General features: G+C 41.0%; 2 protein-coding genes and 1 long non-coding RNA gene across 3 annotated transcripts in view; all 3 read left to right on the forward strand.

Annotated features, from left to right (window-relative positions):
• The first annotated feature begins 564 nt into the window (after positions 1-564).
• On the forward strand, positions 565-4,344 carry LOC106098574 (uncharacterized). Its single transcript, XR_001224857.2, has 2 exons — positions 565-635; positions 783-4,344. It is a non-coding gene; the product is annotated as an uncharacterized LOC106098574 (long non-coding RNA).
• A 3,174-nt stretch (positions 4,345-7,518) lies between these two features.
• On the forward strand, positions 7,519-19,242 carry ccnf (cyclin F). The gene is made up of 17 exons (XM_003450065.5): positions 7,519-7,816; positions 8,662-8,816; positions 8,928-9,034; positions 9,128-9,195; positions 9,319-9,515; positions 9,814-9,867; positions 10,214-10,318; positions 10,535-10,612; positions 11,080-11,234; positions 11,596-11,760; positions 11,858-11,981; positions 12,093-12,273; positions 12,429-12,516; positions 15,908-16,007; positions 16,129-16,262; positions 16,881-17,059; positions 17,249-19,242. Exons 1-17 carry the CDS (start codon positions 7,804-7,806, stop codon positions 17,704-17,706), a joined length of 2,361 nt encoding a protein of 786 aa, XP_003450113.1. The 5' UTR covers positions 7,519-7,803; the 3' UTR covers positions 17,707-19,242.
• Positions 19,243-21,710: 2,468 nt separating this feature from the next.
• Positions 21,711-26,221, forward strand: part of abca3b (ATP-binding cassette, sub-family A (ABC1), member 3b) — a 31,328-nt gene continuing 26,817 nt past the window's right edge. Inside the window, exons 1-3 of the mRNA XM_003450066.5 lie at positions 21,711-22,000; positions 22,987-23,085; positions 25,476-25,719. Coding sequence (XP_003450114.1) covers positions 23,032-23,085; positions 25,476-25,719 — 298 coding nt within the window. The 5' untranslated portion in view covers positions 21,711-22,000; positions 22,987-23,031. The remainder of the gene's footprint in view (positions 22,001-22,986; positions 23,086-25,475; positions 25,720-26,221) is intronic.

Consider the following 26,221-nt stretch of genomic DNA (forward strand, 5'->3'; position numbering starts at 1 on the left):
GGGAAGGTGGAGGCTGCCTGTATTTTTTTAAGAGTATTTCTGTCACGAGTCGATATGTTCATCATTGTATTTACATTAATAGAGGCCCTATATATATATATGGATGACTGACTCATGTGTGTTGATGTGATGGGGATGGAATCACTGTTACTGTGTGATTCCCATGAAGAGATGACACATCTGTAGTGATCTATATGGGGAATGTCCTTTTTCTTTTTTCAGTAAACATACAGACAAATAAGGATTTCCTATCTTCCTCTAATTTCAAGTAAACGCTAGGCTTCTGCGTTCTCATGGGGAACGTTTTATACTGCAGGAAAACAAAGATGCTGCATTTCAGAGGCAGTGATGGGAGCATGAAGAATAGAGAGAGCAGTTAACTCTCCTCCCCTCCCCCTTCCTGTGTTTCGTCAAACCCTGTTCTCCCTACTTCAGTGTTTGATGTCACCAATGAGCTAACGAATCGTAGCACTTGGACTTCCCAGTTTTTCCTCCCTAGCTCCTCCTCTTTCCTTAAGCCTTTATATATATATCCCCCCCTCACTACGTTCTGCAGAGTGTACAATGTGCTACCAGAGAGCCGGCAGACAGTGTACGGAGAAACAGCAAGAGAGGGAGGCAAAGAAGAGGAAAGTGTGAGTGGATTTCAGCGCTGATTTTAGAAGATTTCATCGGACATGCTCGAGCCATACCTGCTCAAGTCATTTCTTTGGTCTTATACAGACCTCCTTCTCCTTCCTCTCCCTTTTTCCACCTCCGTTTGTCTCGTTCTGTCTCTCCAGGCCAGAGCTACCTACAAGTAGGATCCCAGAAGCCAACGCTGCTGATCCTGTCAGGATACACCAGCCCACACGGTCAGGATGGGCTGTACAACAGGCCATTTGGCTTGCCAACCACAGCCGCAGACCAACTCGGGGCAGGAGGGTCAATCGCTAGAGACTGGTGGGGCCAAAGTGCCCGAGGTGCTCTCCTCTCTGGAGCGTCTATCCCAGGCTACTGGAGGAATGGAGAAGTCCTGGTACCGCTGCATCTTTCCATTTGGAATCATCTCTTTAGTTATCGGTGTAGCAGGAACGGGAGTGACCTACACTTATAATGACCTGCCTCAGACTAAAGTGGTGTCAGTTGTGCTACTCATCATGGGTATTTTGCTGTTAATGATGGCAACTGCTTGTTGGACTGTCCACAAGAAGAAGAGAAGGAAAAAGAAAGAGGGGGGCTCATTCACGTCTGAGCAGTGTCCCCTGTGAGCGAACACAGGGGTATGACAGAGGAGCTTGAAAGCAGAGACATGCCTAGAGCTGGGAGCTCGAGGTTTGGCCAGAAATTCTCCACTTCACCTCCCAATGCAACATCCCTCCATTCTCCGAAGTCACAAAGTTGAGCTCAAATCATGTTGGAGATAGCTTGGGTCAAGAAATCAGAGTCAAAGGACAGATAAACATGACACTGAAGATCTGTTTAGAACGTGAAGTCTGCATCAGATTTTTTTGGATTGGCAATGAGAGATCACCAGTGCCTCACACGCTCTTTTATCATCAGACAGCAGGTGTCCGGTGTCAAAACAACCTCCGAGGAGACGTGCAAAAACATGCATTGGACACTGCATGCATATTTACACACACTAACAGGCCTATGATGACTTACGCACGAGCAGTTACAGCGGGAGCTCACACAGACACCTAACACGCTATGCAGAGCTGCTGCTGGAGTCAGTGCTGGCGTCACTAGGCACGTCAGTCACAGCATTCCTCGTATCAGGACAGGTGACTCTCCAAGAGGCCACAAACGGGCCAAAGACGGCAACCTGATACCCAGCCGAAAAAGCAACGCACCCACGTCAGCGGCCAACGTCATTCACTCGTCCTGTGACACTACAGCAATGTGTTGGGGGCTTTTTTTGCGCAATGGGAGAGTGGAACTTGAGTCCTGCTGGATCTTACTGGCATCTGTGTGGACGATCAGTTGGAGAGGGTAGAGGACCTGCTGGAGGAGTGCAAAGTGTTTGTGTGTGCTCAAATTAAGATCCAGCTCAACTGAGAGACTTTTGGAATTTGGTCCTCACAACGAAGGAAAAAGAGATTTGCACATATGACCATGTCCATGGCAAACAAGAAAACATTTTAAGTAAAGCGACATACCCTGAAAGGCCTTTTGTAGCTTCAGGTTCACATTACAAAGGACTGGGGACCTGATTATGACTGACTTGATTGCCTTTCTTTTCAATAAGTGAGCATTTACACTCAGCCCTATGTCTTTGTGGGACACCTCAACTCCACACAAGGGAGTCCAGGATTATTGAAGGACACTGCCCTAGGGGACATGCCACAGCAGGAACACTTTGACTGATCCTGCTCCCCTAGGGCCCCTCCCGTTTGGTGCCTTGAGCAACCACTCATGGAAAAAAGCTCTGCCACATTCCCCCACTCCAAGAGTTACCCCCCTTTGCTTTCTCTCTTTACCCAACAGGACTCTTCAAATCTGTTTCTCATTCTACATTGCCAGCTTCTGACTCAATCATACTCATTTTCCCATTGTTGTATAGCCCAGGAGGTGTGTGGACAGACTTATTACACTCAAATTAAGACACACACTTACACGACAGCCTCACAGTCTGCAGACATTCATGCAGTCTTTATCTATCTGTGCCAAAGGAATTGGTTTATTAATTTTTTCCCCCCACTGTGGAAAAAATGTTGATTAAAAGTGAGTCGCAAAATCCTTTGTGAATCAGAAAATAGAATACAAGGCTGTTCTCTGGTGAAAATTGAGTAATGCGTAGGCTCTAAGTGGCTCTGGGGTTTCCTTTTCCTTCACATTTTCTTTTAGAAAGAGTGAGTGAATGTAGCTGCGCTCAGCGCCACATCTGTGAATAGGTGCTTTCTCACAGGATGAGATAAACAATGGCATTTTACTCTGTCTTAATCATTCTCTTTTGTGTGACTGAATGTAACATGAGGTTCAAAACGTAACTCCCGCAGGGAGTAAGTGCAATGTATACAATGTATAGAAATTTCAGAGAGGATAATTTGTCTCCATGCGAAGGACTTACCCTCGAGAGCTACTATAGATCACTGTTGCATTGATTGTCTCCACTGGTTTAGTCAAGCTTGCTAAGGAAAATCTGTCTGTATAACCAGGGGTAACAGTTAAAATCGAATGCCAATCCCACCGAGGACCTTTTGAAGGCCAACTTGCCAAATTCAAGGCTGCATTTGTCATCCTGCCCGACCTCAGTAGACTTGCAAAGAGTCGGCCCCTTTTCTTTTGACATGTTTTGTGGCTCAGTGTGCATTTAGATGTTGTCTTGCATCCTAATGAAGGAAGACAAATACAGTTAGGAGGTAATGGAGAAAAACAAGGAACCTGGGAAGTCATTCCTTTCACTACATGTGGCAGTGAGTAGTTGCCCCAGCAGTTAGATTAGGATCAGCCATCCTGAACAAAGCAGTAATATTGTTGAGGAATATGATGCATTACTGGAATCCATGGCGAGAATTTAAATTGAATAGGAGAGGAATAAGTCTTCTCTGAACCTTAGATCAGTGTGTTTGCAAACACCTGCATACTGCAAGCCTTTATAAAAAATTTTTTTAGGTAAATGTCAAATGCACAAAGCTCATAAAAGTATTTATGGGTGGGCCATTGTTTTAGTATCCTCTGATGAAGACAAGTTAAGAATTACATTACACGGGCTGTCTCACTTTGCTATCAGATTCGTTCACCTGGATTAGGGTTTCTCTAACAATGATGGGCACGAGCTGTGGACAGATGCGGTGGACCTGTCAGAGATGTGGAAGAGAGGATGTTTGGTGGCACAGAGAGGAAAAAAAGACGGTTATGGCTCAGTTTACTGTGGGGAAACAGAGGATCCCAAAAGCAAGATAGGTGATGTGCATACGCTTATACTCTCGCCTCTGTATAGTGCACATTATATATGTAGTACACTTCGGCTGCATTGTTGTACTTGTTAATTTTAAAGCTATATCGTGCCAGTATATTGACACTAAACAAACAAACAAAAAAAAAATGATGGAAGGTGACCAGAAATTGTTTCTTGTTTCTTGGAGATGTGAAGTGATTTCCCTTCTGCCTTCTGAAAGATTAAAGGGAAAACCTACCTCTCTCTGCTGCGGGGAAAAATGTCCCTCTCCCAGAAGACAGCCACGCTGTCAGCCTATGCTGTTTGTCACTCCGGCGAGTGACACGAAATACGTTGGTTTGTGTGCCCACTAATATTTGGTGCTGTATATACAATTATTTTTCTATTTGTACTGTATATTTCTACTCATATGTAAATTTGAATTGTTCATGTAAGCACTGTATTAAACAAATGTCACATAAGCACCTTTGTTTGTGATAGCCTAAAGGTTAAAAAAAGAAAAAAAAAAAACTTGTGCATTCATTGTATGTCTTTGTACTTGTTTGCTTTGGAAAAATTATTCAGAATAGTGTGAACCGTCGCACCATTCCACTCTGTCCTGGTCAATCTGGAAGAATCTCTGACAGGGCTAAAAATACAGAAGACAAGTGGAGAGTGGACAGTGGATACAAAGTAGACCAACATTGTTTTGGCTCTATTTTGAACAGTGTGAACAATAACTGCAACCGTCGCTCTGCTTTTTCACAAAACGCAAAACCTGTCTTTAGTTGACGGCCTTCGCTTGAAATTTTGATGCTGTATTTAGACGCGCTGCCATGTGCTGCCCTGCCAGCTAGGATGACTTGTTCAGATACCCGGGGATGAGGAATCTGGTTGTTAAGAAAACAGACTGGCCAACATCAATCAGAATAAATGACACCACCTACTGGCAGTAGAATAAAGTAGGCCAAGTACTCTCACTTGTTATTAAGTCACAGTTCTGCAGGAGTTAATTTTATATTTCTGGGTATAAACATATTCCATCATAATTAAATTACAGCTGGGAAAGCGTGGGTGTGGAGGGAACAGTGCTTAGGTCTTGATAAAAGGGTGGGTAGGCCATTGGAGGGTAAAGTGCAGACGAGGTGGAAGTGGTCAGCTGGATTGCTAGGGTCAGCACGGATTACAGGAAACCAGACGGAAACAAGTCGTCCGCCTCTTTTTATCCAGAACTTGGCCTCAAACCAAAACATTCAGCACTATTTGGCTCCTTATCAGACTTTGAATTATGCAAAACTCAGTTTAATACACACAAAACAGAAAAAAGAAGCAGACAGCACAATTTGACACAGTAAAGTCGGGATTGGAGTCATCTGGTGTCCCATGACTTTATTTATACTTTATTCAAATTTCGGATCAACACCATCTGTTCAAAAGACAAATCCGGGTGTATTTAATTAGCTAGCGACTAAGGCTGGTTCCACATAATACCTTTGTAGCAGGATGGAGTTACATTTCAATTCATCTCCAGATATTATGGGAGCTGTTTTGGAGACAGTTGTAGATGAAATTACACATGCCTGGCCAGACGGTCAGATTAAATCACAAGCAAAATAACATTAAGCTGAAGTCTGTGTGTAGCTATTGCAACAGAAACAAATTTGATGAGAAGGCATTGGACTTAATCACTCAGAGACTCGAGAATACTTTAATAATCCAACAGTGACACAAACTAAATGCTGGTTCTTAGTTTTAGGTATTTCTGTATGGGCATCAGCAACACTGGAAATTACAAACAGATAGTAGCAATCTTTTTCTCATCAATAAAGCTTGCAAATTAAGTCACTGAAATGTGAAGTCATCTCCCATTTACTTCCCATATATAAACAAACTTTTTTACTACCAATAAAAATGACAGACCTTGCAGTTTTCTGAGCACACTGAGCGTGGTTTTTAGCTTTAATTATTTTTGTTAAGGTTCAAAGCACCACCGGATCTCCTCTCCCTCGCTCTTCCTGGTTACTTTGTGTTTTACTGAGAAAATGGTTAAGATTACTCTGAGTTTCTATGGAAACTGCTGCGTTTAGTTGCGGATGTTACAGCCCCTGCCCTCTCTGAGGTCACTCCGCTACAAGATAATTTGATCATCCTGCACCTCCAGTTTTAAATAGCCTAAGAATGAGCAAATGAGCAATTTAAACACTTGTAAGCTCGTGATTATAGAAGAAGAACGCCAAGATGTCTTGTCTTAATGCTTTTGTGAATTACATAAAAGTTTCATGTAAACTTATTTAGGCATTTTCCTTTTTTTCCCTTTTTTTTTTAAGGAACCTACTGAGTGGAAGAGGCAATGTTGAGCACTGGCTATTGTTAGTGATGATTAGATTGGATGAGCAGGTGATGTGTGGATCAATAGAGAGCCTGAAAGGAACACATGATTACTCTTGGGAGGTTACGCTGCTCCCTTAAGACCCTTTTCAGAAAGACAAGCAATGAAGAGATACTATTGAACTGAGAGAGTATAGCAAATAACAGTGGGGATCAGACACAATGGTCATAATCAGGGTGTCATCTAATTAAAGGCAGCTGCTTCAGAAGCTGAACCAGTCGCTTATTTCTTTTAGTTACATCTCTGCTTTAGCAAACAAATATTATCATATGACAAACTCTCAGTCATTTAAAAACACACATTAAAACCTGCTTATTCTTGCTGAGCAGGGTATTGTGTTTTTTTTTTAATACAGTCGGTCTTATTTATGTCTATTGAGATTTTTCTCATGATGTTTTATTGAGTTTATTGTGTATATTAGTGTATTTATTAGTGAGTTTGTGTAATGTTAATTATATAATATTTTGCATAACCTATACACCTTTATGTACCCATACATTTTGGTCAACTGAGGTTGTTTTAAATGTCCTATAAAAATAAACTTTGATTTGACTTGGCAGCTTCTGTCATTTCTAAAATTTTACATATCAGGACGTAAAGAAATATTTAGCTTAATGTGAGGCAAATGCTATCTGACACGAGCAGCAACACGTACTATATTACTGTATTACTGTATTACACTGTATCCTAATGTATTTAAGAAAAACTAAGAAGCAGTGTTTGACAAATCAAGCACATCACATTCGGTAACTCACATCAGTCTCTCACATTGTTGTAGAGGTATTCTGCCATTCTGTATATATACATATATATATACTACAGAAGATAACTCGAAACTTACAATAAAGACCTATCGCTAACCTATGTAAGACCTATCGTTAGCGATATGTTAGCGTTAACAATATGTTTTGGAGGATGTCTTTTGACATCCTTCAAAGCTGATTCTACGCACCTGTCCCTTTAAACACAGTACCTTTAAAAATTATTCTCTATCCAACTACATTTCCCACAGTCCACTGTTTAAAGGCGGTTCGGTGGGCATGCTTCATAATCGGGTCAGCCAATTATATACCTTCACTAACGAGCGCGTACTTCGAAATGTCGTTATGTTCTCCAATGAGCGTTTAATATGTTACAGTTTTATACCGTCTGACCAATCGTCGCGACCGTTCTTCGCGCTGACCAATCAAATGGCTATTATGTTGAATAAAGGCGTCATCAGTGAGGACCAATCAGATTGAACGTATAGTTTAAACGGTGAGCGCGGGCGGTCCTAGAGAGCATCTTTTGGGGCGGGTCCAATAAGTGAGGACGCGTGCTTGGATTTGAATTCAGGCAATAGTTAACAACTTAGGGAGACTTTAGTCAACTATCACAGCAAAACAGACACAGGAAACAACACTGTAACACTGCCTATTTCGTTTTCTATTAATTAGTGTGAATATTTGAATGTGAGTAACATTAGCCAACATCGCCGCGTATATAAATCGCTACTCAAGAGTTGCATTTACAGTAAGACATCGCTGTTTGAGGAGTGATCCCTGTACTTGCAATGAAAGCAGGCGGTAAGTACTTTTTTCAACTTGTTCTTGCTAACACCGATATGTGGAAATTACCATAATATGCAACAAGTGTTTGCGGTCTTACTTCAGATCACTGAAGTTGGACACAGTTAGCATTGGTGATTAGCTGCTGCTCGCCACAAACGTTAACTGGTGTAGCCTCCGGGAAGTAATGGTAAATCATATTGGCAATATATCTATAGAGGTAAAACGTCTCTCCTGTTGACTTTGTGAGCATTTTGTGGTCATTGAAAGATAAATAATTAGCGTTAGACTAGTTTGAATTTGAAACCTAATTGAAACTCATCGTTACTGCCGTGGAACTTACAGGAGGGAAATTTGGGCGCTCACCGAGTTTGACTTTCCTCCTTCAGCTGCTCAGTTCACCGCCGTTAGATTTTTAACATATGCAGAAAAAAAAATCATTAGCTTTTTATGTGTTTTAATAATTTCAAGGTGATGATCTCTCCATTAATTTAAACATTTTCCCACTCACTCACAGAGAGTTTGAGTAGACCACCCGTAGATGCCTTACGTTAGTAGTTTTGAATGTGGAGCCATGCAAAACCTTCATCTTGGAGTGCATCACTGTGTGTCTAAATCAACTTGACCTGCTTCCAATGAAAGGCAAATATTAGTTTGTCATTAATGTGAGAATTAGTTAGCCAGTCTTGCAGTTAGGTGTGAAATTTTAAGTGATTTGTGATTTTGATTGTGTACACTTAAAGCCTTCCTCCCAGTGCTGTTGCTTGGAGGGTGAATATGGGAAAGATGCTAAAGTATTCAAAACATTTGATGTGTTAAAAGTGTATAATATATGCAGTTTCTCTTTGTTTTTTTTCTTTCAGTTATCCACTGCCGTTGTTCAAAATGCTACTCGGTTCCAGCACGGAAGCGGGTACGTAAGCGATCTTCTGGGATCACCTTGCTGTCTCTTCCTGAGGAGGTTCTTCTCTGTGTGCTCCAGTATCTCTCTGCAGAGGATCTCCTGTCTATCCGAGCTGTGAGTAAAAGTGCACACTGACACAGCTAAACTCTTTATTACCTGAGATTTCTCTTCTGCTAAAGGTTCTAATTATTTTTCTTATTTATGATTTTTAAATGCCTGTTTCAGGTTCACTCTCAGCTGCGGGACATTGTTGACAACCACTCTAGTGTTTGGGCCAGGGTCAGTTTCAGAGACACGTGGCCATCCCCAAACACATTATGGCTTTTTGAAAGGTACACCACCTACTCTCAAATGTGTGTTTTGCATATATATTTATATGTTGTTTGTCAATTTGAGTCTTTACTTTAAATTTTGTCTTCCTTTAGAGCTGCTGACAAAGGGAATTTTGAAGCTGCTGTGAAACTTGGAATTGCATATTTATACAATGAAGGACGTAAGTTGTTGGTTGGTTCATGTTAGAGATTAAATGGGGAGTCGTATATAAATACAGGCAACATAAAACCCTTTAAATAATTGAACTAATTGATTAAAAATGTGCATCCTCTCTCGCCTTCAGCATTGTTGAGTGACGAGGGGCGAGCAGATGTGTGTGGTCGGAAGGCTTCCCACTTCTTTAGCCTCGCAGAGAGCCTGCGCTCCCTCACAGCAGATCCCTTCATCTGGGTGTTCATCCGTCCGCCGTGGTCGCCCACCGGCAGCTGCTGCAAGGCCGTGGTGTTCGATCACCTCAAGGCTGAGTGCGCTAACAACATGGTAGGCTCAGAGTTCCTGTTTGACCAGCTGGAGTGCAAATTTAATCTCCATTCATGTCTGATTTGGTCTTAAAGTATTAAGTTGGGTTCTTTCTTAAATCATTAATTCAGATATAAAATATTACATAAAAAATGTATCATATTGCAACATAAACGCATATTTGGTTAGCTTGGAAGGCTGCCTGAACACCCTGTCCCTAAAGCTTGGCTTCTGTTCTTCTTAGTTGACTTCGATTTACAGTGCCATACACTGGTGAACAGTTTTGTACATGCAATCTGCTTTTGTGATTTCTCTGCAGGAGAGGAGGGGTCCCCTGTTGCATTGTTTGGCCAAAGTTTTGCAGCTGTTTGAGGTGAGTGAGACTGGGGGGGCTTTATCTCAATCCAGGTGTGGTTAGCCCAGTTTCTATTACTCCCACCCCCCTCACCAAAACCTAAAACTGAGCTGATGTCACAGGGGCTGTTGGACCAGTTGGTCATTAGCACCACAGATGGAATAAATCCCTGTCATGCAGCTTCTGTTGTCTTACAGGCCTTGTTGTTTCTTCTTACTCACAGCTTCAGTATGCTTTGTTATTTACCAATGTGACAAAGCAGAACTGTGCCACGATCCTTCATGTGTTGCAGAGACAGCATGCTGCAGACAGTTTACCTTTACTTCTGTCATTAACCTCAAGGAACTGTGTTTTATTTGTCCAGGATGATGAAAAGCGTTCAGAAGCCATATCCATGCTGGAGGAGTCGTCACAGGCTGGCTGTCTACAGAGCTCTTACCTGTTGTGGCAGCACAGCCGTAAGGCAGCTGTGAGTCAGGTTCTCTCATTACCGTGTTTCAAGATTTACTCTCAGAAGCATGCACCTTTGGTGAAGACAACTGTTTGTTTGGGGTTTATTTCTTATTTACAAAGTCAGTCAAACATAACCAGCTAACATAGTAAATGCTTTACAGATTCTAGAAAAGATTCTCCTGTTGACTCCAATCATGAGCTTACCGTTTTCTTTTTGGTGTATGTGTTTCAGATCGCAGATCCAGGGAGGTACCTGCAGTGTGTGCGGACCCTCAGGGACTATGCTGGGAAAGGATGTTGGGAGGCGCAGGTGCGTGATTGAGGACAATTCACCGACTTTCAGTTGGTTTCTTGTGATGGGTTTTCTCTGTCAATCTGTAGCTTTGTTCTCTCTTTGTACTCCCCTGCGGTGATACAAAAAAGCAGCAAAATGCTTTTCTTTTGACAGCCTTTCATCTGTCATTTTCTTGTGTCATTTCTTGTTTTTTATTACCCGGGCCTACATTTCTCCAGAGTTGGAGTTGCTTATTGAAATGCTATCAACTGAAGTCAAGAGGGCTTGACAGATGTTGACGTACTTTTTTTTTTTTTTTTTTTTTTTTTTTCTTTCACCCCACTGAATCACAAAAGTATGACTCAGCTAAATCCCAAGGTCTGTAATTACATCAGGAAACTAATACATTACTAAACATTGTTGTTGCCTTTCTAGCGTTATATAGCAACAAGATGTCAAGCCTTCTTGTGTAATTATTTTAGTGCTTTGTCTTCTTCCCCTAGTTGTCCTTGGCCAAAGTGTGCAGCAGTGGTAATCCGCTGGGTTTGGAGTCGAAGGCCTGCTCGGATTTAGTCGCCCAGCTCTTCAGCTCCTGTAATCCAGCATCACGGCCCTCATCTCAGGAAATCTTGAAACAAGGAATCAAGGACAGCATGAGGTAGATCGAACAGAAGCAACGTCATGATTTTACTGTCTGTTGATGAATATCTCTCTAGAGTCCCTGTGATGACTCACTGCGTGCTGATTATCCACCCCTTCTTTAATGACATTAGTAAAGGGATGACACACCCCGGCAATAAAAGTTACCACATCGACTCGAGGTAGATGTGATCGAGTCTGATGTCCTGAGTTAACTTGAATAGTTATTACCAAGTTTTAGAAACGCCACTTTCTGCTTTCCAAAGCCACCCAGTTTATAGTCATAAAAGTTTTACGATATTAATTATTATTACATGGTTAAAACTTGGCACACTGCCCTAATGCACCTGATTTTAAATTTCTTGTCTGCTTGTCTCCAGGTACATCCTGGTGGACTGGCTTGTGGAGGTGACCACAATGAAGGACTTCACCAGCCAGACGCTGCATGTGACTGTGGGCTGCGTGGACCGTTATTTGGCTTTGCGGTCTGTCCCCAAAGCTCGTCTTCAGTTGTTAGGAATCGCCTGCATGGTCATCTGCACAAGGTAAGGATGCACACATACCATGGTTTTTGTTCGTTTCTGAATTATTCATTCATTTATTTAAAATGCAAATGTTTTGTAAAAATTTTTTCCTTTTCAGATACATCAGCAAAGAAATCCTGACCATACGTGAAGCTGTTTGGCTGACAGACAACACCTACAAATATGAGGACCTGGTTCGAATGATGGGAGAGGTCATCTCTGTGCTGGAGGGAAACATCAGGGTGAATACAACAAGCATCATTTGTTTAGTGTATTGCTTAGAATTTGGTGCCAGTGACGGATTTCCTGACGCTGTTTAATGCAAAGACTAATGCTTATGGTCTTTCTTGCAGAGCCCCACACTCCTGGACTACGGCGAGGTCCTGCTCTCTCTGCTCCCTCTGGAGAGGCGGACCACTCACCTGTTCAGCTACATCTGCGAGCTGTCCCTGCTCTACTCTGCTCTAGCCACACCGCCACCTGCCAAACTGGCCTGTGCCGCACTGCTGCTCACACGGGCATTACATCACTATGGTAAATACACTCGCTCGTACACACTCGTACAACGTTCCAGCCTTTTAACAACACGGTGTAACTCAAGAGTCTTTTCAAACAAGCAGAATGTACAGGTTTAGTTTCGTGTTAAGTTTACCTTCACCTTAAATTATGTCTGTTCTTCTGCTCTGCAGCTCCTCTCTGGCCCACCCTGTTGGCGGATTACACAGGCTTTTCCAAGCAAGACATTGTTCCCCTTTCAGTGCTGCTCTATGTCAAATGGTACGTTTCTTTGTGTGTATGTGTGAGTGTGTGTGTGTGTGTGTGTGTACGCACAACTAAACTCCCTCACATCCCTCCTCACAGTCTGCCATGTTAGATTCACAAAGCCTGCATATGCCAGCACAGTGAGCTGTAAAACCTTCATTTTATGGGTTCTTTTCACATTATCAGCTATGATGAGCTCATCTCACCTTTTTTTTTTTTTTTTTTTTAGAAGGGGGGAAAAAAGAATCAAATGACATCAGAGCAGTCATGACTTGCACATCTTCAGATCATAAGCTACGAGTGTAATAAGAAATATAAAATGGGCATGTCTATTTTGTGCTGTTTGCTTTACCCCACTGTATTTGATTAGTGGTTACTTAGCGCAGATCCTACTAAACCCTGGGTTATACTTGGTTACGGACAGGAGAGTAATCATTCCTGTTATACTTCTTTGAAGCCTGCTGCTTGGGCACATCCGTAGTTTTTTGCATTGTAATGTAAATTCTCCATGGACTAGACTGCACACTCAAAAAAAAAAAAAAAAAAAGGAAAGGTGCATGGATGTCTGCTTGGACCCTCCGCGTTCCAGGAACCCAAGAGAACTTGTGCACATGGAAAGTATAAAACCATATTAAGCCTTAGCATTATCTAGTATCTACGTAATTGTAACTACAGATGTAACTGCATAAACTTAACTGGTTCAACCCACCGACACAGGAGCGATCTGCTTAAAGCCTTGATTATACTTTCCACGTTTGTGAGTGCTAGGGCCTGCATGGGTCTGAGTGATGTAAAGGTTGTCATGAAACTGTTGGCACAAGGATGCACACGGTTCAGGCATCCGTGTGCTTAACGTTTTTTGTGACCGCATGGCTTGGCCTTTGCATTACAGAGACTTAGCAGTACAATACACTTAACTCCATGTGTACCAGAGTAGGAGGTCTCCAGCTCAACAAACAATATAAAACATGGACGTAGCTTCCACGTCAGAAAAATGAAGCCAACGTAGAAATGCCTTGAACCTGCATTCTGCTTGAAGGCCACCAGATGGTGATAGCTGAAGTTGCACAAACATTTGCGGTCCAATAGAAGTCTGTAGAAAAACAGCTTTCTTATTTGACCTCTGTAAACAATTGTGTAAGGACTCAGTCATACATTTTGGGATAATATTAAATTAAAAAAAGTGTTTTGTAAATCTTGGTCATAACATGTTTCATAAAGGAGGATTATCTATGGCGTGAAACTGTACACTCATTGGCTAATGAGGTTTATGCTCACCTTTGGGCTTCAAAACGGGACTTCAGAAACCAGCGAGTAACATCACAATGGCTACGTCCATATTTTATACTGTCTATGCTCCACCTGTCTGCGTCTACAGCAGAGCATAATGAAGGTTTTAGTAAGCAGAAAATTGCCTAAGAAAGTACAACCCCGATTCCGAAAATGGTGCACTTAAAATGTAAATAAACAGAATGCCATTATTTTCAAATCAAAGAAACCTGTAATTTATTCAGAGTAGATCACAGAAAAGAGAGAACGCGTCATTTTAATGGAAATATTAGCTCATTTTGAATTTGGTGGCAGCAACATGGCACAAAAAAGTTTGGATGTAGAGGGCAACAAACGGCTGGAAAATCAAAGTGGTGCTTAAAAGAAACGTTTTACAATTAATTATGCTAATTGGCATCTGGACAGTAATATAAGTGGGTTTAAGAAGGGAGATCTTCGAGAGACAAAGCTTCTCATAAGTAAAGATGAGCAGAGGTTGCTCAGTTTAACATTGTGGAGACTTCAAAAATATCTCATCATGTACATGATAATCTGCATCCAATATCAAAAGATCCTGAGAATCTGGAGAAATCTCTGTGCACAAGGGATCTTTCTTCTTTTTTTTTTAATGGCTTTGTGAGGTTTTCACATCATTGCATTTAATTTTTAATTTGGGTTGTACTATACTCCTACTCGCAAAAAACTGAAGCATGAATTTCTTGCATGGCCTGTTTTAAATAGTGAGCCATATTATTAGTCAGTTAATTCTATTAAAATGCTCTTTTTGGAGCACAGTCCAGAAGTCCAGTTAATGGATGGAGTTTGTGGAGGTGAAGCCTAGTACAACAGCGGCTGCTGCTGCTATGCCTCCAACTCCAGCATGGAGGATTCGGGGTTTTTTTCTTTCATTTGTTTTGTTTTTTTTTTTTTTTCAATAAATCGCCCCACAGTAGGGTTGTGATGAAGGAAGAAACTATCCATAGAGGCCATAACAGTTTTTTTTGTAGCAGGCCGTAAATCTGCTTTTAAACTTTAAGATGTGATATTTTAACAAGAGGAGCCTGTGGGGACTGACTTGTTTTTTGGAGTCATACTTAAGTGGCAATTAGAAGGATTGCAGTTTTTGGCACTTCTTTATTGGCTTGACTTTTCAGCCCTGGGGGCTGCCTCTTGCTTGTAGCTTGTTGTTAATTACAGGTTGTTCAGCTGAGGGACTTATAACTCTTTGTGTACTTAAGTAGTTGTTATTGTAAAACAAGAAGTTAAGAAAAAGGGGGGAATCAGCATTGGCAAAGTAAGCAGTGGGCTAATGTGCTGACTGAAAGCAGATGACCAAAACTTCCTGTTTTGTCTTTGGGTTATTCTTTATCAATGCATTTTTGCATTTTTTAAAATTTTATTTTATTTTTTGAGCTGTCACTTATGATAATCGGTGGTTTCGATATTACAGTTTCCCCATGTTAGGAGAAAAGAGATTTACCTGCATGCACCCAAACCCTGCTCAAAGATGATTGGTCGATGGAACTCCAAAACTACAATCAGACTGTAAAATTGCTGTTGCCGTGCTCCCATGGCCAATAATCTCACCAGTTTCTCTCCTTTTATTGGATCTCACATATTAATAAAACAAATGCCTGTTCAGCTGTTTATTTACAGCTCAGCAGCTTTACAGAACCTACATTGTAGAAGACGAGCCAAAAATGTATTTCCCCGTTGCCTCACTATATGTTGACAGCCGCCTCACTGTGCTTTCCTCGATTGGAAGATAACAAGAATTGATTGATGACTCTGACCAAAGAAAGTGATTGGCCGTGAGGGTTTTACAGCAAAAGGAAAGTGGAGAGAGCGCCAGAGTCTTATAGACAGAGGGAAGCATTTGGACTATTGATGTGGAGGTGGTTGGATGTGGGTGTGTGTGTGTGGGTGACCAGTGAATCAGCAACTGAGTCACAGAAACGTGCCTCGGGGTGAGTCACTTTGATAGGTGAGCATCGTATCAACAAACCGTAATTCGCAAATGGACAAGTAACAAGATTTGTCCCCAAGAGATGATTAAAGTGTTGCTGCAAGTAAACTGGATCATACTCAGTTTTTGTTTTTTTCCTCTGCTTCCCCCTCCCTGTCTGTCTGTCTTCAGTTTCAGTCAAGATGTTCCCAAAGATTACAGGCACGTCTCTCTCACTGGTGTCAAGCAACGGTTTGAAGACGGGGCCTACCAACACATCAGCAAAGATAAGGTACTGTGCTATTATTATTAATTGTCTTAATTTTATGAAAAAGGGTTAGGCATGGTTAAAGCATATCTTGCCGTGGTTTTTCTGAATGAATTTTTTTCCTCCCCTTCATGGTTTCAACAAGGTGATGGATTTTAAAGAGCTCTGCCAGATCTTGGAGATTCCTGAGGTGGTGCCTCAGATGGAGCCTCCCAGTCCCACTGGTCAGCCAGCGGACATCCATACCTTCCTAGCCTCTCCATCAAGCGACAGCAAGAGGTAAGCAGGGCTGAATGTGTAGAGACACATTATTAGCATTTTTTTTTTTTTTTTTGTTTAATTAATGAATTGAACAAATGTTCATGTTTTTATTCCACCTCATGCACTATAATTTTATAAATGTGGCCATAATTGTGAGTAATGTGGCATTTATTTTCTCTTTCTATGACTGTGAAAATCGGTACTAATTGGCCAACCAGTAAAAACATTTGCTGCGCAAATGCGCAATGTACCCTGTGCGAGCAATCAAATGATTTTAGATAAGTGTACTGACTACATCAGCGAAGACCAGGGAACAGTTCCTGTTAAAGCTCCAGTATGTAACATGATGTGGCATGTGTAGCACCCAGCTTTGCATCATGCGCAGGATGTATATAGAAAATCAATACAACTTTAGAGTGCTGGTGTGATGGGATTTAGGACATGCGGAGAATTGAGACACGCCCCCGCCTCTTTTCTTGCTCATTTGGCAGCTCTTATCGCGGCTGAGTCACCTGTGTGCCGTGGCGAACTGACTCGTGAACCATCTTGACCAGAAGGTGTTTGTTTTTGTGCCATCTGCGAGAAGTTCCCGTGACTCACAGCAACCCCTCTGCTTGTCCCACTGTTTTTCCGAAGGAGACGCGATGACAGCATGCAGGCCCACCGAGGCAGCTTTGTGGCCACGCCCACCGCAGAACTATCAAATCAGGAGGAGAAGCTGCTGGGCGACATCCTGGATTGGAGCCTGGACACTTCCTGCTCCGGTTATGAGGGGGACAGGGAGGAAGAAAGCGAGGGAGAGAGAGAGGATGATTGTGAGTATGAGGGAGGGGTAGGGCGCGCTTAATGCAGCGCTGATTACCAGCAGGCTCAAATTCTTTAATGCATTTAAATGAGCTAAATTATATGAGGAGGTGAATAATGCCTGAGTTCATCTTCGGTAAGACATAATTTAAATGGAGATGACTAAGCAGCACTTATTTATTTATTTATTTTCCCAATAGGTTCCATGATATCCATCAAGCTGGATCCGCTTACCGATGCTGGCGAAACAGGGGAGCACTGCCGAGCTCTGTCCAGTGATGAGGACAGCTTCTTTGAAGCAAGGAGGGAAGTGAACAAGGATTCCCAAGGCCAAGAGCCCGTTTCCTTCTCTAAAGACCTTCACAGTTCAGGATATTCCTCAGTCCAGAGTGTAAGCCCCTCATCTACATGCTCCTCCTCCTCCTCCTACTCATCGTCTCTCAGGGCTTGCACATTGAAGACCTTTACCACTTCTCTGGGTGCTGCTTCTTCCAATGCCCAGCCAGGCTTCCGCCTCTTAGTTCCCATGCAGAGGCCTCGGGGCACATCCAGCAAACAAGTAAAGAGGAAGAACACAGCGGCTCACAGTGGATGTGAGGTGGAGAGAGAAGAGGAGGAAGAAGAGTATTCTGCCAGTGCAGGGTTTCTGAGCCTATAGACCATGGTTATTTCGATGGCCTCAGACTTTTCACACTTAAAAAAAAACAACAAAAAAACAAAAAACCTCCAGCACTTTTCAATATTGTTTCTCACTCTTGTCAGTCTGCACTGGTCTGTCAATCACCACAAGATCTAGAGACTTGGCTCAAGGAGAAATAAGGGAAAGACAAACGTCTGTATATGAATAGAAACATGCCTTCTATTGTGTTACATTTCATTTACATGTTTACAGGCTTGCAGCAATTAAATACCTCCAGTAAACAAAGACTCACACTCAGCTCTGATACCACTGGAAAATAACTTGCCTTTCCTCAGGACACTGGTACAATGGTTGCCATTTCAGCTATTTTTACAGTCTCCTACAACGACCTATCTCAGATCATGCTGGATAGTTGTAAAAAGTGAAACCTCACGGATATGTTTTGTTTTGTTTTTTGGGGGGGGGTTGTATTGTTTTGGTTGCTGATATGCACTGTCTGTACTAGAACCAAGCTTGTATTTTGGTGAATTTCATACATAGGTGACCGCTGTCATCTACTTCATGGATCGTCGATGATTGTTTGCCTTCTCGTTCACTTTTGTTCTTTGCCAAAGGTACTGTGGTGGTGTCTGTTTTACTTGTTTCAGGGGCATCTACCTTCAACGAAGCAGAGCTGTGAAATGACTCATTTAGTGAACTGCATCCTCTGTAGTCTTGTAACTATACACCAGTTGTGCTGTGTATACATTTTTATTTTGTTTTAATGTTTTGATCAGTGTTAAGACCTGTAACACACTAATCACATCAGGTGGTAAATGTTGGGTTTTTCATACACTATACATTTGTGAAGTTTTGCCAATGACCAAGAACCACCAGCCGAACAACTATTGTGCAAACGTTTGGTGTTGCGTGGTTGTAACTTATTTTTGCGCAGACGTGACGCAGCACCCAGCGCAACACGGAACTCTAAGATGATGTGAAAATGTGCTTTACTCACTTTTCTTTCTTTTTCCATCTGTATAAGGTCTAGCACTTTAATTATCACAGAAGGGAGGGTGGTTCAATCAATGTAACAACTTTCCACGCTTGAACAATCAGTACTAAAGTGGTTTTTAATGCATTAGTGTTTCTGTCGTTGACGCAAATGGAAGTTTTTTTACACTAAACAAGTTTTTGTTTTTTGTTTTTTCTTTCTGGGGTTTTCACTGAATTTCATCCCTCATTCAGGAGGACCAGTACATGATGTTGAAAGGATTGTGACTGACTGTAAATACATTTTAAACTGTTACTTCAGACTGGTTATAGCCTGTGTTGTTGTTTTGGGGGGTTTTTTTGTTTTGTTTTGTTTTTTAAAAATGTACATAGTGTTTTATGTATAAATGAGAAAAAAAGAACAAAGAAAATGCCACTACTTGAAATTTTATTTGCTTCATTCCAAAAAAAGGCAGTTTTCTTTGTGAAATCGTTTTTGGTGTGTTCCCAGTAGACATTTGATGTGAATGTGTACCTTTTTTTTACTATTTCTTTTTTCAAATAAATCGAGATATCATGGCGCGTCTAAGTGTCACTTTTGAAGCACTGCACATGTGAAAGAGCAAAAACTCAAGAAAGAGCAAAAACAGAAGTACCTTTAAAAAGTGCTACACAGCCGTTTATTTGCTTCAGCAGTGAGCAATGCCAAAATAATATACAAAACTCCCTAAAGGTTCCTATGCTTCCCTATACAAAAGAAATCAAACCAAAAGACAATTCACTTACCAAACATTCTAAAAGAAAAACGGGAGAAAACGGAATCAACAAAAAATGGCTTCTCACACCTACCAGGCTGCTGCAGTGAACAATATATACACGGTGAAAAAAAGGTACACAAATGCTTCTTTACAAATCTATTTACAAGATCAAAGCTCTAACGCCAGACACACACGAGGTTAAACTTGCAAATCAATTGGCAAAAGCACTATGTAACAACAAATCAAAAACACAGGCTCTTTGTTGGGTGGTGGAGGCTAGGAGAGAGGGGTCAGGTGGTTGTCATCAGGTGGTTAAATACTTGGGGTGATCAACCAATTATCTAATCCCAGGACAGGAACAAACTCCACCCAACAACTCAGAAGGCACGCCCAGGTGTCCACCCCCATGAAAGAAAAGGAAAAAACCCACAGCCATCCTCTTTTGGGAGGAGTCACATATAAAACAAACACTGATAACACTGAATCATAACAGGCTGTACATCAGAAAGAATTTAAGGAAAAAACATTGGTGCAGCCCACGTAGTAATGGAGCCAAGGATGCTTATGCTCATGATTATTTTTTACGCTCCTTTTCTTGTGATGAGGTAATTATTATATTTATCACAGCAGTCTTTTGAAAGCTCCTAAGGTGCAAACTACAGGAGATCTAAGAAAAACTTCAATTCTTAATAAAAGTTGAGTTGTCAAGATTATGGTACTGTGTTCTTAGATTTGAAAGCCTTACCACAATGGCACATACCTAAAATACGTAACCCTAACCCCCAAATAGCTCAAACTGTGTCTCATCTCACCATGAAATTTTTCTCCAGAAGACATTTGGCTTGTGAGCAAATATAAATTTTACTCAAGCTCAACGGTGTCAATTTTGGAGCGGGTGCTTCTCAGTCCATGGCAGGCTTGAGCCTTGGTTGTTCCTGGGATGTTTCTGCAAATCCAAACCAATTTCCTGACATCTGCAAGTGACATTTTAGTTATTCTTTCAGATCTTGGCAATTTTTTTGACACATCCAAATAACTTTTGTACAATTATTTGAACTTATGGTCTTGGAATCTGCAGTTGTTTAGAAATGGCTCCAACAGACATTTGAAAGTTGTGTAAATCTACAATCTCCTTAGATCTTCACTGAGTGCTTTGTACTTTCCTTTTGTTCTGAGTGTTGGTCAATCCAGTGAGAGCAGTCAAACAAATTCCTGTTATGCTGGCAAAGAGAAACTACCAGTTGTATTCAATCATGATCACTATAAGGAGTTAATAGGCCTTATCCATTTAAAGACATTGCATAACCTTCAGCACCATTTATTAAAAGATTTGAGTGTGTATATATTTGAGCCTTTATGTATACTTTTGCTCTGTGTGGATTAGAGAAAATCCAAAATAAATTCCAACTTCTGCACAAAGTTCCTGTATATGATTAAAGTTCCGTACAATCATCCCACCCTGGAAAAGAAACAGTTCACAGAACTGAAAAGCCCCAATTTTCAGTGACATTCACATCCATGATGTGTGTATGAAACTGCTGACCAGAAGCATATATGTCGCTCCCAACAGTATGTTGAATTATTTTTAATGCTAAATATACAAACACAAAAGCAAACAAAAGAAAGACCCCCCACCGCGCACACACACTTAATAAAGATAAAAGGAAAGCAAATAGCTCCACTTGTTTGATACACTACATGGTCAAAACAAACAACTTTCTATTAGATCAAAATCTTCATTTCCAGATATCTTTGTCTTCTCCAGAGCTTAACATTCAGTCAATGACCTGTAACCTCAAAATAATTTCGTCAGCATGAATTTAAAAAAAGGAGAAGAAGCAGACATTATATAAACAACACAAAAGAGAAGTTACTCCATCTGTGTAGTAAATTTTTTTTTTTTTGGTCATCTTAACCTAAACTGACTTTTATATTTATTTATGCAGTTTTTGCAAGTTTCCCAATTCTGTGAAAAGAAAAAAAAATAGTGGAGCAGTACTTCTCAAGCCTGACATATAAATATAAACACGGTGCCTTTGTGTTTAAAGACGGAAGATGATCTCATCAGGGATTACTTAAAAAAAAAAAAGTTTAGTGGTCTTGATAGAAACTGAATAAATAACAAGGAAATAGTAACAATAAGGACATTATACAGCCTCATACCAACTAAAACTATATTTAAAACTATTATTTAATCTATATTTGGTGTTATATGTGGAGCGGTGACTGTCGATCCCAGTTATTTGGATCATGTGACACCCCTATGTGGTCACGTGATATGTTTTGTTGACGTTTCTCGCTGCATTTCACATACAATTTATCCATGGGCTTATCCAGCTGCTGGTGCAATGTCATCGCCTCGCTAGCAAGCAGCAAACTCCGGAGGGTATAAACCTGCACTGGGCTGCCGGCGAATAGCTTCACTAATGCTACCGAGTATCGACAGCACTGGCGAAGCAAAGAGAGCCGAAGAAATGCTTTTGTTATCGGTTTAAGGCGATACGGAGGGACTGTTTTCACCTCGACAGGAAGAGGGACGCCGCAGTTCGTGGAGTTGTTGTGCAGAAACCTTTCTTTTTGAGGTAATTGAGCGTATTTATGTCACAGACGCATCTCGGTATATACATGGGACTATGAAATAGTGTGAAATGTAACTGTGTCGATAAGTCAGCGCCTCAAATGTAGGAAATTGCTAGCTTTTCCCCCCCTCGGCTGCATTATTTGCATTCATCAGAGCCCTTTAGGGATTGACAAGAAGATTGACCAATCGGGAGAGCCAGAAGGTCCGCGATGGGCCAATCAAGGCGATGTCGAGGAGTTCCACGTCTTTAACTCCCTGTGCGTGATTATTGTTTGCCAGAAAATACTAATAAGGAAATAGTTCCTAACCCAATTAGACCGATAATGCGATAATTGAGCCCTGACTTATTATAGTCAATGAGACAAGTTCCCAGTTTCTTCACAGAAGGGTCAGTTTTATTCTGTTTTATTCGTGCTGTGCTGTGAAAAAAGATTCCAATGGGACAAAAGTGTACTGTGAGACTCCGAGGCCATCCTGGCTCAGGAGTTCATGTCTATCGATCACGCTTTCTGGACTCTGTTTGTAAATGTGGTATTGCAGATGTTCGCATTCTCGTGTGTGTTTTGGAGCTGTCACAAATAGCTCTCTGTCTGTGATCTTATTATACTCCTATAATAACCTATTGGGGAATTTCCATTGACTATTTATGTAAATGTAAATGACCTGTTTTTTTTCTTATCACCTCTTTGCCCATGTGCTTCTGGTGTCTGAACAAATTTCTAGACTCTTATCATATATTTTATATTTATTGTAGCTGTTCATATTTATTACCCATCACAGCCTGTGGAATTTCCTTTTAACTTCTCTTGTTTTTGTTTTCCTCATGGTTCTCAGAAATAACTAAAAGATCATGCTTTTGATGATTGCTCAATTTCACTTCCCTTTTCGAATTTGCTGTTAAATAGAAACTCAGAAAGAAGTCATTACAGTTCAGTAGAAGCTTTAGGTAAATCTGGAATAAAAACCTGACTCTCTTTTTGTCTCCAGCTCCCACAGAAGGCAGCTTGAACTGTATCCTATGTACTCTTCAAAATGGCCATTTTGCAACAATTTGGACTACTGCTGTGGAAGAATTATCTTCAGCAGGTGAGTTAAAAAAAGGTGTACCACTTCTAACCTGCCTCTATGTCCTTTTTAGGTGCTGATATTCTCCGCAGGACATTTGCGTATTGTCAGAAGTAGCAGTGTTTACAGAGGGGCCGCCTGGATTTACAGCACTGAATTGATAGCTATATGAAAGCTCATAAATACAGTAAACTGACTAACAGTTAGTTTCATGAACTTAAGATGTTACCCAGTGGGCTGAAACCTGTTTAAGCTCAGAAATATACAATATGTTTGTACAGTTTCTAGATTGGTCAGCTTATTGGTGGCTATCACATGCTTTTTCCTAGCCTTATATGGCTGTCTTCGGGAGAAGCCATGGCGAATATCTTTAGTTATTTCAGTTTTTTTTCTTTAATGTCACAACATAGATCATGAGACAAAAATCATTACAGCTGGATTTTTCTATTATGTTTATGGGAACAGCATGTGATTACATTCAATGCCTGTCAGTTTACAGAAGACTGGAAATCATTTTTGCAATACAGAGTGCTTGATTTATACTGGCACGGGCTATTGGTACAGTTCTGTTTGTGCATTGTGCTCTTTAGCTCTTGCACACTTTTGAACATTAATATCAGTTGATGATTTCACAATCCTGCACATATTGAGAAATGGCATTTGCTCTCTGCTGCATAGCCTGTGTGCTGTGAGGGTTGTTTCTCCATCACCTATTTGTCTTTCTCCTGCTGCTCCAGCTGTTGCCTTGATTCCATCTGCAGAACACAGACACACCATATAATTTAATCTGTGTTACAAAATGTCATATATTATCACATTTGACTTTTCCAATGCAAATCACAGACATAGTATCTTAGGCCTGTTAAAGCCCACAGCAAAGCCCATACATTTCTGCTTCATCCCGTTTTTTATTTTTTATTTTGTGGTCATCATCCCCATGTTGATTTTGACATTATTTTCTAGTTACGTTTTTTAAAACATGTAAGCAAGCGAGTTGTGTAAGCAAGACAGATTTCACACAACTAAATGCAGTCATGAAACTAAGTACACACCATGATTCAGTAGTTTTTAGAACCTCTTTTAGCAGCAGTAACCCTAAGTAATCATTTTCTGTATGACTTTATCAGTCTCTCACATCATTGTGGAGAAATTCTGGTCTATTCATTACAATGTTGCTTCAGTTCATTGAGGTTTGTGGGTGTTTGTTTATGCTCAGCTCTCTCAAAGAGCCTGCTACAACATTTCAGTCAGGCTGAGGTCTGGACTTTGCTGGGCCATTGTAACATATGACTTTTCTTTGTCAGCCATTCTCTTGTGGATTTGGTGCTGTGCTCCAGATCATTGCCTGTTCCAACTTCAACCATGCTTTAAATGTCGGACAGACGTTCTCATGGTTGACTCTAGAATATAGAAGAGTTCACTGACTGCAGGGTGTTTAGATCCTGTGGCTGCGAGACAAGCCCAAATCATCGACCCTTCCACCAACGTGCTTGACAGTTGGTATAAGGTGTTTGGGCTGATAAGCATCTGCTATGGTTTGGTTTTCACCAAACATGACATAGTTTGTTATGACCACATGTCTCCACTTTGGTCTCATCTGTCCAAAGAACATTGTTCCCAAAGGTCTTGAACCCTTCCAAACAAGTAATACTTGTTTAGTCTTCTTCTAATCGTACTGCCATCAGTTTTAACATGCTAACTGTAGAGCGACTGGGGTTTTTTGCAGTTTCTCTGACTTTTGTACAGTTTGCCCTAGAGGTGAATTATTGTTATGTTAACATGCACCTGAATGCTCCACACCAGCAACCTGCCAAAACTGCTGTTGTTACAAAGGTGGTCACACTTGCTGATGATCAGTTAATCCAGTACATTTTATTAGCAGCATCTGGCTGCTTCCTACCCATGGGAGCAGTAAGGGGACACTATGGTTCACATTTTCTTTTTTGCACAACTATATTTTACTCTGTGGCTGCATTCATTCTCCTAAGTAGCAATTTAGATTTATTGCTGAAAGGGGAGGGTGTAATATTGAGATTGAGATTAATGTCCTGAAACTGTCCAAGGCACTTTGTACTTCAATCACTCAGCAAGCGGAGTCCATCACGTAAATGACGCTTTATTTTAAGTGTCTGTGAAATTGTCTCATTTCACTCCATAACAGGGTAATGGGAATAAACTGATGCCCCAAACCCCATCCTGACTAAAATGATTAGTAGCTTGCATTATCATAGAGAGGTTTTTGCAGAGCGGTTGTACATGTTAATGTCACAGTATTTTTCCATTTTGGATGACCTAAGGGAGAGTTTATTTATTTCCCAAGAGGTGTTGCCTTTATAAAAAATGATCAATACTTTGTGTTTCCGTATGCACTTGATACCAGTGTTAATACTCTCCCTCACTCTGCTCTCCAGAAACGACAAATCCTGGTAACTCTGGTGGAGATCCTTCTTCCCCTGCTCTTCTCCTGCATCCTTATTGTATTGCGCCAGAAAGTGTCTTTCAAGGATTACCCAAATGCTACAATCTATGAGAGCTACTCAGTAGAAACACTACCAAGAGATTGGAGAAACTTACAGCTGACATATGTGCCTGGCAACTCCAGCGTGGTCCGTCAGGTGGCAGAGGATGTGCAAAGAAGCCTGTTCCTATCCTCAGGTGGGTAACGATTGTCGTATAACATGTAAAGATTCGTTTAAGAAGGAATTTTAATCCAAATGTAGATCTGTGAAAAGTAGGTCAGAAAATACATTCCGTCTGCCATTCATCAGTCAACAGCGAAGATTTGATTATCAAAGGCATTTTTTGTAAAAATACATCTAGATTTGAATCAGAAGGTATTCACGTGTCCGTCTTTGTGTTTAGCTCTTTCTGAATGTGATCATCCATCAGCCTGTTTGTCTCATTAAGGTATAGTTTGACATTTTGGGAAACGTGCTTTTGTGCCTGCTCCCTTCCTGAAGATTAGATCAATACCAACTCCACTGTCTGTCTGGTAAACACAAGGTTACAGAATGCAGCAGGTTAGTTTGGCTTTGCGTAGAACTAAAAACAGGAAAAGAGCATCAAATTTCACCCTCACCTCACATCTAAAGCCGACTTATAAACATTAAAATGCGTCTTTCCCATAATTCCAGTCTTTATAGTAAGCCGAACTAAC

The sequence above is a fragment of the Oreochromis niloticus genome, linkage group LG4, assembly GCF_001858045.2.
Source record: "Oreochromis niloticus isolate F11D_XX linkage group LG4, O_niloticus_UMD_NMBU, whole genome shotgun sequence".
NCBI lineage: Eukaryota > Metazoa > Chordata > Actinopteri > Cichliformes > Cichlidae > Oreochromis > Oreochromis niloticus.

Coding starts and splice junctions, on each gene's coding strand:
- ccnf (XM_003450065.5), top strand. Junction 10,613..11,079: donor AAGGATGTTGGGAGGCGCAG/GTGCGTGATTGA, acceptor TTCTTCCCCTAG/TTGTCCTTGGCCAAAGTGTG. Junction 11,235..11,595: donor GGAATCAAGGACAGCATGAG/GTAGATCGAACA, acceptor GCTTGTCTCCAG/GTACATCCTGGTGGACTGGC.